Genomic DNA, 12,503 nt, shown 5'->3' with positions numbered 1-12,503 from the left:
CTAGGAGAGACTACAGGTTTCCAAGTCATTACCTATGTTTAAATGCTGCTCCCCTCAGACAAGTACGTAATTCTTTAAGGGTTTATTTAAGGGATTCTTTACGATTACTCTAAGATGCAGAGTAATAACTACCTCTCTGGGTTGTTGATAACATTATCAATAAAGTATGTAAAACACCTCAAACAGTAGTGATCTATCTTCTGAAACAGTAATCTATTTTAAAGTGATTATCAGGAGTCTGACACAGGTATAAAAAGTTTTTATTATCAGCATTGTACAGTATTCATAGATTTTATGAAGCATTCTCCAAAATATATCCTCCAAGGAGAAGTCTGGTTTATAGAATACCATATGCCTGGGAAAGAAAGACCCAATCTCTAGTTTTGTTTTGTTTTTTGAGATGGAGTGTCGCTCTATCACCCACGCTGGACTGCAGTGGTGTGATCTCAGCTCACTGCAACCTTCGCCTCCCAGGTTCAAGCAATTCTCCTGCCTCAGTCTCCCAAGTAGCTGGGACTACAGGCACGCAGTACCACACCCAGCTAATTTTTGTATTTTCTTTAGTAGAGACAGGGTTTCACCATATTGGTCAGGCTGGTCTTGAACTCCTGACCTCAGGTGATTTCACCCACCTCAGCCTCCCAAAGTGCTGGGATTACAGGCATGAGCCAGTGCTCCTGGCCCCAATCTCCAGTTTTTACTACCCTTCTTTTCTCTCTTCTTCTTCCCTTTCTACATTAAGAAGCCCCTTCCTTAAATCCTAAGGTCCTTTTGTAGGCAATCTTTGCAACTGATGAGTTTAATGCTGTTTTTTCCTCTATATAAAGTTGTTAACCTTTGCTGAGACTTCTGTTTCTTCATAGAGTCTTCCTTTTTTTTTCCCCCATCCAGATGGCTCTTTTTATTAATTGGCTTATAATAGGAGCAGGTCAGTTTGCCGGAGATAGGAAAATGTTGAAAAACACAGCAAATAAGACACAAGCTAAATAAGCAGCGATTGCTATCCAAAACCTTGGATCTTTCAGCAGTGCTTTATCAAAGCAGCTAAACACCGTGTAGCCGATGGACATTCCAGCAAATCCACCTGCAACGTGAGCTGCAAAAGACACCTTGGGAGAAAAGGAGAAAATGGAAATAATTAATGCTAATTGTGTATTTCAGTTGCATCTCTCTTATTCAAACACAAATACCATCACAGTCAAACAAGAGTCTTAAAAGTCTAGAGAACTAGGGGTAAGACAAAAGAGACACAAAACTCCATGTGCACAGAGAGAAGGAGATACTCTGAAACATACAAAGCTAAGAAATGTCATTTTCACCCATTCTTAGAGTACAAAAGACAAGAGAAATTGTTTCTCGTTCTTGATCATCATTGCATTTAAAATAATTCTATATGATGCCAACTAAGAGAATGGTTGAGTTGCCATGAGGGATCTCTATAGCAGCATAATCTGATTGCACATACATGGGGTGTCACATTTAAAACACAAGTAATAACGTACACAACAAATACCCAAACAGAAACTACCAAATTCAAAGATAAATCCCAGCAAAACTGGAAATTTTTGTCAATTTTCTTTATTGTCAGTTTATAGAACTCAAATTTTCATTGCTGTTTTCCAATCTGCTTTTTCGTTTTGTTTTGTTTTTTGAAATGGGGTCTCAACTCTGTCACCCAGGCTGGAGTGCAGTGGCATGATCACAGCTCACTGCAGACTCAACCTCTGAGACTCAAGCAATCCTCCCATCTCAGCTTCCCAAGTAGCTGGGACTACAGGCACATGCCACCATGCCTGGCTAAACCAATCTGCTTTTTATTCTATGTGGACAGGAAAATCCATTCTCTCCTGTTTACTGGGTTTTTTGTTGTTGTTGTTGTTCTGTTTTGTTGAGATGGAGTCTCACTCTGTCGCCCAGGCTGGAATGCAGTGACGCGATCTCGGTTCACTGCAACCTCCGCCTCCCGGATTCAAGCGATTCTCCTACCTCAGCCTCCCGAGTAGCTGAGATTACAGGTGCCTGCCACCAAGCCCGGATAATTTTTGTATTTGTAGTAGAGACAGGGTTTCACCATATTGGCCAGGCTGGCCTCGAACTCCTGACCTTGTGATCCACCAGTCTCGGCCTCCCAAAGTGCTGGAATTACAGGCGTGAGCCACCACGCCCAGCCATTCTCTCCTGTTTTGGAATAGCTACCAATATGGCAGGTGCAGTGAAGTAGAGCCAGTGATTAGGGCTATGAGAGAGTTAAGTAGGAAGGACAATTCAAAAGTCTGATTTCCTTAAAAATTTTCTTAACTTCCAAATGGAAATTTGGCTGCCCTAAATCACAGCGTTGTAACCCCTATTTGATAACCCTTTTTGACAGTAAACAAATTTCCATTTTATAAAAGAAAGAAACTGAACTCACCGGAGACCCATCTTCAGGAACAAAGAACCTTCTGTAGAGAGCAAATCCCATGTCTAACACAACTAGAAGGAAAAACACCCTGATAAAGGCTCAGAATCTCCACAATAGTACACCAAATGTTTTTGGTTCCCCTCTAATAATAATAATACTAGCTATCATTTATTGAGACTTAACTCTGTGACAGGTGCTTTTCTACGAGATTTTTTAACTCATTAATCTTCATCACAACCCTATGAAGTAGGAACTATCATTATCCCATTTTACAGATTTATTCATCCAACAAGCATTCATTGTCCTCTATGTGTCAGGCATCATTCTAGCTGGTAGATGGGCAGCAGTGGGCAGATCTAACAGACCTGCCTCATGTAGCTGACAAACTGTTGGCGGGTGTGGCGGGGAGTGATTGGCAGGGAGGCAAACAAATAAGTAAAACATACAGTATGTCAAATAGTGCTAAGAGCTATGGAGAAAATACAAAGAGAGGAACAAGAACTAGGAATACCAGATGTCAAGTGTGATTTCCAATAGGGGTATCAAGGAGGATCTCTCTGAGAATATGACGCTGGACAGAGGTAAGGGTCCAAGTCATGCTGCTATTTGACACAAGAGTGTTTCAGAGAGAGGGAAGACCAAGTACAAAGTCCCTAAGCAGGAATATGCCTGGTGTGTTTGAAAAATACCAAAGCAGTTGAGCTGGCTGGATCAGTGGTTTTCAAAGTGGTTTTTACCAAGACCAGCAGTATCAGCTTCACCTGGAAACTTATTAGAAATGAAAACTCTTAAACCCACCCCAGACCTACTGAACCAGAAACCTTGAGGGTGGGACTCAGCTTTCTGTTTTGTTTTTAGAAGGTAAGTTGTACACTCCTTAGCAGATTCCAACTTCCATGGCTGTGTTTTCCAACTACCAACTGTGGTCAAGTTGTTGTTTCCAACAACTTTGGTTTTTGTTTTTTTGTTTTGTTTTTTTTTTTTGAGACGGAGTCTCGCTCTGTCGCCCAGGCTGGAGTGCAGTGGCCGGATCTCAGCTCACTGCAAGCTCCGCCTCCCGGGTTTACGCCATTCTCCTGCCTCAGCCTCCCGAGTAGCTGGGACTACAGGCGCTCGCCACCTCACCCGGCTATTTTTTTGTATTTTTTTTAGTAGAGACGGGGTTTCACCATGTTAGCCAGGATGGTCTCGATCTCCTTACCTTGTGATCCGCCCGTCTCGGCCTCCCAAAGTGCTGGGATTACAGGCTTGAGCCACCGTGCCCGGCTGAACAACTTTGTTTTAACGAGACCTCCAGGTGATTCTGGACTAGAGTTAGGGATAAGGTTGTGGGTGATGACATCAAACAGGTAGCAGGGGACAGATTATGTAGGGTCTATATGGGCCATTGTAAGGACTCTTAACTTTTACTGAGTGATAGGAAGTCTTTGAAAGCTCTTGAGCACAGGAGTGGCATGGTACATTTTGTTTGTTTGTTTGTGACAGAGTCTCAACTCTGTTGCCCAGGCTGGAGTGCAGTAGTAAAATCTTGGCTCACTGCAACCTCCACCTCCCAGGTTCAAGCAATTTTCATGCCTCAGCCTCCTGATTAGCTGGGATTATAGACATGTGCCACCACACCTGGCTAATCTTTGTATATGTAGTAGAGACGGGGTTTCACCATGTTGGTCAGGTTGGTCTTGAACTCTTGAACTCCTGACCTCAGCTGCTCCACCTGCCTGAGCCCCACAAAGTGCTGGGATTACAGGCGCCTGCCACCATGCCCAGTTAATTTTTGTATTTTTAGTAGAGACAAGGTTTCACCGTGTTGACCAGGGTGGTCTCCAACTCTTGAACTTCTGACCTCAGGTGATCCACCCACCTCGGCCTCCCAAAGTGCTGGGATTACAGGCTTAAGTGACTACACTGGTGGTTTTACAAAGATTATTCTAGCTGCCATATAGGAAGCAGACTATAAGGGAGCAAGAACAGGAACTGGAAGACCAGCTGGAAAAATACTATTGTAGCAATCAAAGTGAAGAAGGATGGTGGCATTTTATACATAAAGAAACCAAGACACCAAGGCTCCACTCTCAGTCATCATGGTAATTGCCTGTAATTACCATCGGGAGTTCTGAAGGTGTCAGGCCATGAAAGCAAATGATTCCATATTCTCCAATAAAACTGTGAGAGCCAGAAGTTAGGCAGTCTTCCAGTAAGTCAGATCTGTGCTGCAAAAGGAGCTTCCGATTTCTTGGCCTAGAAGAACTCTGCCCTATATGTGTAGTGCTAGGAAACATCTCTTGCAGCTATTGCATTCCACACCCACCCCCTAATTCCCTGTGCTCTACTTAGTGAGCCACTGTGTCCTAGGAGATGAAAAGACCTAGTCCTTGCCTTTGGGAAAATAGCATCAGGACATGTGTTCTGACTAGATTCCCTTTCAATACTGTATTGATTGATGTTGAAGTCACTGGACAGAAATTGAGGTCGAGGAAGTATTCAATATTCATTTAATTGTAAATGACTATTACAAAGTGCTAGATTAATGAGGCTGTATCATATTGTCTTTTTGTTTTGTTTTGTTTTGTTTTGAGACACAGTCTCACTGTCACCCAGGCTGGAGTGCAGTGGTGCATTCTCAGCTCACTGCAACCTCCGCCTCCTGAGTTTAAGTGATTCTCCTGCCTGAGCCTCTGGAGCAGCTGGAACTACAGGCCATGTCACCACGCCTGGCTAATTTTCGTATTTTTAGTAGAGACAGGGTTTCACCATGAGACCAGGATGGTCTCAATCTCCTGACCTCATGATCCACCCACCTCAGCTTCCCAAAGTGCTGGGATTATAGGAATGAGCTACTGTGCCTAGCCCATATTTTCAATCATCATTTGCATTTCCTGGTCCACATAAATAACATGCCCATGGGTCTAGGAAAGTATTTTTAAAAACACTGCCACATAACTGGAAACAGTTACTTTGGTTTAGTCTTCTAGGATAGGAGACCTCCTCTCAGAAAGTCTTTGTAACCATTAGTATGTCAATTTCTCCAACCAGTTTCTCTCCATCTTGCCCCTTCCTATATCTGAGTCTGGCTCTTTCCTCTTTCTGCTTCCTAGGGGACTTTTCTTCTGGGTTGCTGCTGCCTCTAAACTGAGACATGTCTTCCAACCTGAAAATAAGCCCTTACTCCAAGAAGCCAAACCATTGTCCTCATTAAAAATTTGACATTTACTTTAAAAGAGTTGCCTTCATATGAATTTTTTTTGAGACAACCTCGCTCTGCCGCCCAGACTAGAGTACAGGCCGGGCGCGGTGGCTCAAGCCTGTAATCCCAGCGCTTTGGGAGGCCGAGACGGGCGGATCACGAGGTCAGGAGATCGAGACCATCCTGGCTAACACGGTGAAACCCCGTCTCTACTAAAAAATACAAAAAACTAGCCGGGCGAGGTGGCGGGGGCCTGTAGTCCCAGCTACTCGGGAGGCTGAGGCAGGAGAATGGCATGAACCCGGGAGGCGGAGCTTGCAGTGAGCTGAGATCTGGCCACTGCACTCCAGCCTGGGCGACAGAGCGAGACTCTGTCTCAAAAACAAACAAACAAACAGACTAGAGTACAGTGGCATGATCACGGCTCACTGCAGCCTCGACCTCCCAGGCTCAGGCGAATTCTCCCACCTCAGCCTCCTGAGGAGCTGGAACCACAGGCCCACACCGCAACACCCGACCAATTTTTTTGTAGAGACAGTTTCCCTATGTTGCACAGACTGGTCTTGAACATAGTGCTTGATGAAGGAATGTTTTTTGGCCAACTGCCATTCACAATTAAGAATATTTATAACTTAGCTGGGCACGGTGACTCACAGCTATAATCCCATAACTTTGGGAGGCTGAGGCGAGTAGATCACCTGAGGTCAGGAGTTCGAGACCAGCCTGACCAATATGGTGAAACCCCATCTCTAGTAAAAATACAAAAATAAGCCGGGCGTGGTGGCATGCACCTGTAGACAGGAGAGGCTGAGACAGGAGAATTGCTTGAACCGGGAGGCGGAGGTTGCAGTGAGCCAAGATCACGCCACTACACTCCAGCCTGGGCAACAGAGCGAGACTCCGTCTCAAAAAAAAAAAGAATATTTACAACTTAAAACAAAATTGTATACATTTCCAAAGAAACATGTTTCAAATACAAATGCATTTATATTTTATTAATCTGGTATATGTTGTAACTCTTCCCATTTTCAATAGTAGGTAAACCAGGCCAAAGAACTTTTGGAAATGAAGCAGACTGACTGAAGACCCCGTATCTTGAGTGACAACCTTTCTGTGCCCAAACAATGTGTCCTCTGATTCTGGGTGTGACCCTGAACAACTGAGGAGGCAGCTCAGCTCCTGCAGCAGCTCTGCTGTCTCCCAGATACTCACTCTCCCTTCTCTTAGGTTTTGAATTTGTTATGAAGAAAAAAATTAAGAATAGTATAAACTACAAACAAGTGAATTATTTTATCTCAGAGTGAAATATTAATGTTCTTACAATTAAATCATCAATAAACTAAAGAGTCCCTTCCCACAGACATAGTTGCCTCTGTTCCTGTAATGGGGATAATTGAACCCTTGATAGAAATTGCAAAATCCTGTTTTCTTACTATGTGGACAGCCAACATCTTAGGCTTTATCAGGTATAACCTCTGCCTTGGCTTTCAGGTCTGACCCCAGGGTCTGTCATTCTTCCACAGCCCTCCAGGTAGAGAAAACTTCAACTGGAGCAGGTCCGTCAACACTAGTTACCACCCCCACCTTTGATCTTGTTTTCTTCCATGCTCTATGGCCTGCTGTCATCTGGAATCTACCTTTACTCTCAGACTCAGCTGCACTTCCATCGCCTCTCCAGACAGCATTCTTCCTAACCTCCTTTAGCATGTGATTCTAGAATTCTTGGAGATGTCAAAAGCCACATTAGTCACCCTCTTGGTCTGGGCTTCTTGAACAGTTGCCCGCCACCCCCGCCCCGCCCAGCTCTCTATCATTAATCCTCAACTATCAGCTATCACTCAATACTTATATTCTGGATCAGTTTTTTTTTTAAATCTGAAAATTTAGAAATTGAGGAAGAAAAGAGATTATATCAGTGGTTTCCAAGTTTTCCCTTTGCAGACAAAATCACATACAGCTTCCAATATATGAAAAAGTCCAGTATATAAAACATAAGTGAAGCTATTGTGGTTCAAGTAGAGGGGGTGCCTAGGTCTCTATTCTCTTGGCTTCCCCCACTCCATAAAGATACAAAAAGCAAAAATACATCATGTAGGCATGTCTAAGAACCACCCACGAGAGCCTGTAAAACTCCTTTGTTTAATCCTTTCTGCTTAGTGCTGTGAAGTGGACAATTTTTTTCTAACTGTAGGTTTGCAGTTATTCTCCATGTTAGTGTTTGGGAAATGTGGAAAGGCCTTCTGAAGGCTAAACCAATAACATTGTGAAAATATTGTGTGAGTTGATTATGCAAAATAGGTCATTCTTGTCAAACCCAACTAAATCAGAGTTGAGGAGCTAGGGGACAAAAGCACTCAGAGCACACGGCACTGCTTCAACAATTGAATTCTCCACAAGCCCAGCTGCTGAAACTACCTGCTCTAACCATAATATGGACTAGTTTTACCTAATAGCTGCTGAAACAAATTGAGTCTAAGAATCAGGTCTAAACAACACAAGTCTAAGACTAGTTCTCCCCGCTATCATCACTCACCAACCAGCTCCCAAAGGCTGCTCTAGTGCCAATGAGCTTTCTTTCAATATAATATGTAAAATTTATCTTTCTAATAAACCCTCCAGCCTTTTCTTTTGTACTTCTGACATACCATAGACCTCCCAGGTCTGTGTGCATGCCCCAAATTGCAATTCTGTGATTCCCAAATAAAATGTTTAGAGATTTGTCTCTATATTTTAGTTTCACTTCGACAGTATGAAGTGTTCACAAAACACACTTACTTATCAGGATGATGACCAGCAGTCTGAAAATTCCAAAGGCAGGAATCATTTCTCGAAAATTCTTGCAAAGAGATAAATAATAATTATATAAGCTATCTATGGACAAATGAAACCTCAACTCTATTCCCTCTTCATCTGCTCTTCATTTGAAATAATCTTCCAGTGTCAAATACTTGCAAATCAAAGCATGAGTGTCACGGCCAAGTTTTTAAATGTATTTAGGAAGTACAATGCACTTTGGGAAATAAAATGACAAGATATTTAATTTAATGATATAAATGACACAATTTTGCTAGCCAGAAATAATCTCAATAAAAGTAATATAAAATCAACACTTGTCAATAAATAAATAGATAAATAAATGCTGTTAAACTAAGATTGATGAAATATTCCTAAGATTTTTCATTAATATTCATTTGATATTTCTTCATCCTCTTTCCCAGTAGTATTTAGCAAAGACTTAACTGAGATTTGAGTATTACCTTAATTTTTTGAGGTAATTTCAAAAACATTGAAAATATTCGTCAAAAATTATTGCAGGGATTTTTGTGGGGGGGCTCTTGCAGCGGGGGGGTTCTGTGAGGGGAGGTAGAAGACAGGGAGGGTCTCACTCTGTCACCCAGGTTGGAGTGCAGCAGTGCAATCTATAGTTCACTGCAGCCTCGAACTCCTAGACTCAAGCCTTCCTCCTGTCTGACTCCTGAGTAGCTGGGACTACAGGTGCACGGCAGCACACCTGACTCACTGTGGGATTTCAGCTTTGGGTCCCTTGCATGTCACTGGCGAACTGCTGAGTGAGACATTTCTAATATAATTTATTGAATTACTTGTCCCTTCCCTTTCAAATTAGTAACTCTCTTCCCAAGGAGTAAAGATGCTGAAATAGGCACATTTATTCTAAATCAATTATTTTCAAACTCTTGTGACCACGACCTACAGTAAGAAGTACTTTACCTAACAACCCAGTACACACATAAATCAAACAATAACACTGACTTTTTTTTTCTTGGGCTTAACTTTTGGCCACAATTCCTTAAAGTGAGTCTACAACCACTAATGGGTTACAATCGAAAGTTGAAAAAACCACTTTACTTAGTGATTTCTATATTTGGAACAGTTTTATAATTGCTTTACACTTTTCTACGTATAATTTTTTTTTAATTTTTTTTGAGATGGAATCTCACTCTGTCGTCCAGGCTGCAGTGCAGTGGCACAATCTTGGCTCACTGCAACCTCCACTTCCCAGGTTCAAGCAATTCTCCTGCCTCAGCCTCCAGAGTAGCTGGGACTACAGGCGCGTGCCAGCACACCCAGCTAATTTTTGTATTTTTAGTAGAGATGGGGTTTCACCATGTTGGCCAGGATGGTCTCGATCTCTTGACCTTGTGATCCGCCCACCTCAGCCTCCCAAAGTGCTGGGATTACAGGCATGAGCCACCACGCCCGGCTTAGAAATTTATCCTACCGAAAAAAAAAAAAAATTCACACAAATGCAAAGAGATAAATGCAAAAGAGCTTTTTTTTTTTTTTTTTTTTTTTTTTGAGACAGAGTCTCGTTTTGTTGCCAGGCTGGAGGGCAGTAGCGTGATCTCAGCTCACTGCAACCTCCACCTCCCAGGTTCAAGCCATTCTTCTGCCTCAGCCTCTCAAGTAGCTGGGACTACAGGCACACGCCACCACACCCAGCTAATTTTTGTATTTTTAGTAGAGACGGGGTTTCACCATGTTGGCCAGGATGGCCTCGATCTCTTGACCTCATGATCCACCCACCTCGGCCTCCCACAGTGTTGGGATTACAGGTGTCAGCCACCACACCTGGCCAAGAGCATTTCTTATAGTGTTACTTGTAAACATGAAAAGCAAGAATCACCCCAAATTTTTTTCAATGAGCAATTCATTAAATAAATCATGGTGCATCTATATAGAGGATGCTAGGGAGCAGCTGCTAAGCTGGGAGGATTTCTAAGCACTGACATGGGTAGACAGTCAGGATGCTCTGTGATAAAATGCAGAACAATATAAGGGTGATGTCACTGTTATAAGATTAACATTGGTAGGATTTTTAATACATGTAGAAAAAGGTCTGGGCTGCTCTGCCTATGAAGTAGTTGTTCTTTTATTCCTTTACTTTCTTAATAAACTTGGTTTCCTTTAAAAAAATAAAAATAAAACAGGCTGAAAAAAAATATGAAACTGTCAACAATGTCTTTCACTACCCACCCAACTGTTAACAGATACTATATTGAGGACCTTAACTTTCTACTTTTTTATTTAAAATTTTATGTGGTAATCATTACTTTTGAAATCAGAAAAAAAAAATGATAAAATATGAAAGGAAACTAGGTGTGGCGGCTCACGCCTGTAATCCCAGCACTTTGGGAGGCCAACGTGGGCGGATCACTTGAGCCTAGGAGTTCGAAACCAGCCTGGGCAACGTGCCGAAACCCTGGCTCTACAAACAATAAAAACATTAGTCAGGCATGGTGGCCCACACCTGTAGTCCCAGCTATTCAGGAGGCTGAGGTGGGAGGATTGCTTGAGCCCAGGAGGCAGAAGTGCAGTGAGCCAGTATCACACTACTGCATTCCAGCCTGGGCAATGGCACAAGACTCTATCTCAGAAAAAAATGAAAGAAAAGGAAGGAAACAAAATGGCATTGCCATACAATTCTCAGAAAAATTAGTGCTCAGTAAATATTGATAAATGAAGATTCATTAAACGAAAGAACAGTTACTGTTTTCTGTTTTTTTAAGAGACCCGTGGACTCCATCCCCGTGGTTCTTACCACCAGAACATTCATAAAATAGCCTCCCATCAGAGCATAGACTCCTCCTGAAGCTCCCACAAGATATCTGAGTGGGTCAAAGATGGAGCTGGCAAGGGACCCTAAAGAAATAAAACACAAAGGATCAGACATGACTATATGGATCAGGAAAGATAAATCTTTCTAATCTAAGGTAGACATTTGGGAAATTTGGCCTATTATATTAGCAAGCAACAAATCTATTTTGTCCCTTTCATACCATAGAAGTATAGCTGTATATGCTAACTACCACAGTGTTTCTGAAAACATTGAATGTTCATTAGAACAGCAACATAACAGTAACAATGGAGAATTGTCTGGAGCCAGAATTACCACCAGTGTGATTTGAGGAAGTTAGTTAACTTCTCTGTGTCTCAGTTTCCCTACCTGCAAAATGGGGCTATTAACAGAACTTACCTCAATGGATTGTCAGGGTAAGTAAATGAGTTGATGTATGTTTCGTGCTTAGAATACTGCCTGATGTGTATTATATATTTGTTAGCTATTCAGTTGGTGCAAAAGTAATTGCGGTTTTGCCATCACTTTTAAGGGCAAAAACTGCAATTATTTTTGCCTCAACCTAATATTATTGCAAAATATCCTATGTTTAGTCAAAACACCTGAGACAATCCAACATGTTACTATCTAATGGCTATCTTTCTCAATGAGCCATAATGTGCCCTCAGAATCCTTCTCAACATACCGTCCAATCAGATTCCCCAAGCAAGATGAATCCTATTTGCTAAACTCATCCTAGACTTGCTGGACCAAAACAAAGCTTTACAAACCACCTTATGCAGAGACTAAAATATTCTCTCTACACTGCTTAGTTCTATTACTTGGTCTATTCCTTTCAAGGCCGTCTTTCATTTCCTTAGTGTATAATACAATACAATACCTACTTTGTGCAAGAAAAAGTGTCTGTCCTTAGTAACTTTACAAAAAGGTGAACAAACGACTATTATAAAGTGCAAAATATAACAACTACTATGACGAAAATAAATTTATTGTAGGAGCACTTAGGAAGGAGTGATTTTCTAGGCAGAAGGCTGGAGTCCTTGCTACTCTGAGGAGGAGGAGATAACATTTTGATTAAACTTTGAAGAATCTTTAAAATTTGGCCAGACATGGCGGCTCACTCCTGTAATCTCAGTGCTTTGGGAGGCTCAGGCAGGAGGATTGCTTGAGGCCAAGAAGTCAGGAGTCTGAGACCAACCTGGGCTACAGAGTGAGACCCGTCTCCAAAAATATAAGAAAAATATTAGCCAAGCATGGTGGTACACACTTGTGGTCCTTGCTACTCAAGAGGCTGAGCTGATAGGATCACTTGAGCCCAGGAG

The 12,503-nt window shown here is 42.1% G+C and overlaps 1 protein-coding gene and 1 long non-coding RNA gene across 6 annotated transcripts in view; one reads left to right on the top strand and one right to left on the bottom strand.

The window, feature by feature from the left end:
* The window catches only part of LOC106997876 (uncharacterized), a 33,681-nt gene extending 26,735 nt beyond the window's left edge, over window positions 1–6,946 (top strand). For both annotated transcript variants that reach the window (XR_013403858.1, XR_013403859.1), the window contains exon 3: window positions 6,621–6,946. This is a non-coding gene — a long non-coding RNA (uncharacterized LOC106997876). The remainder of the gene's footprint in view (window positions 1–6,620) is intronic.
* Window positions 245–12,503, bottom strand: part of RHBDL2 (rhomboid like 2) — a 58,984-nt gene continuing 46,725 nt past the window's right edge. For all 4 annotated transcript variants that reach the window (XM_015135819.3, XM_077962871.1, XM_077962880.1 and 1 more), the window contains 4 exons: window positions 11,146–11,246; window positions 8,361–8,421; window positions 2,411–2,472; window positions 245–1,109 (listed from right to left, as the gene is read on the bottom strand). In XM_015135819.3, the coding sequence (XP_014991305.1) occupies window positions 930–1,109; window positions 2,411–2,472; window positions 8,361–8,421; window positions 11,146–11,246 (404 nt within the window). In that variant the 3' untranslated portion in view covers window positions 245–929. The remainder of the gene's footprint in view (window positions 1,110–2,410; window positions 2,473–8,360; window positions 8,422–11,145; window positions 11,247–12,503) is intronic.

This window comes from Macaca mulatta, chromosome 1 (genome assembly GCF_049350105.2).
Source record: "Macaca mulatta isolate MMU2019108-1 chromosome 1, T2T-MMU8v2.0, whole genome shotgun sequence".
In the NCBI taxonomy this organism is placed as follows: domain Eukaryota; kingdom Metazoa; phylum Chordata; class Mammalia; order Primates; family Cercopithecidae; genus Macaca; species Macaca mulatta.
The sequence above is the reverse complement of the archived record's forward strand: the minus strand, read 5'-3'. Positions and strand labels throughout refer to the sequence as shown.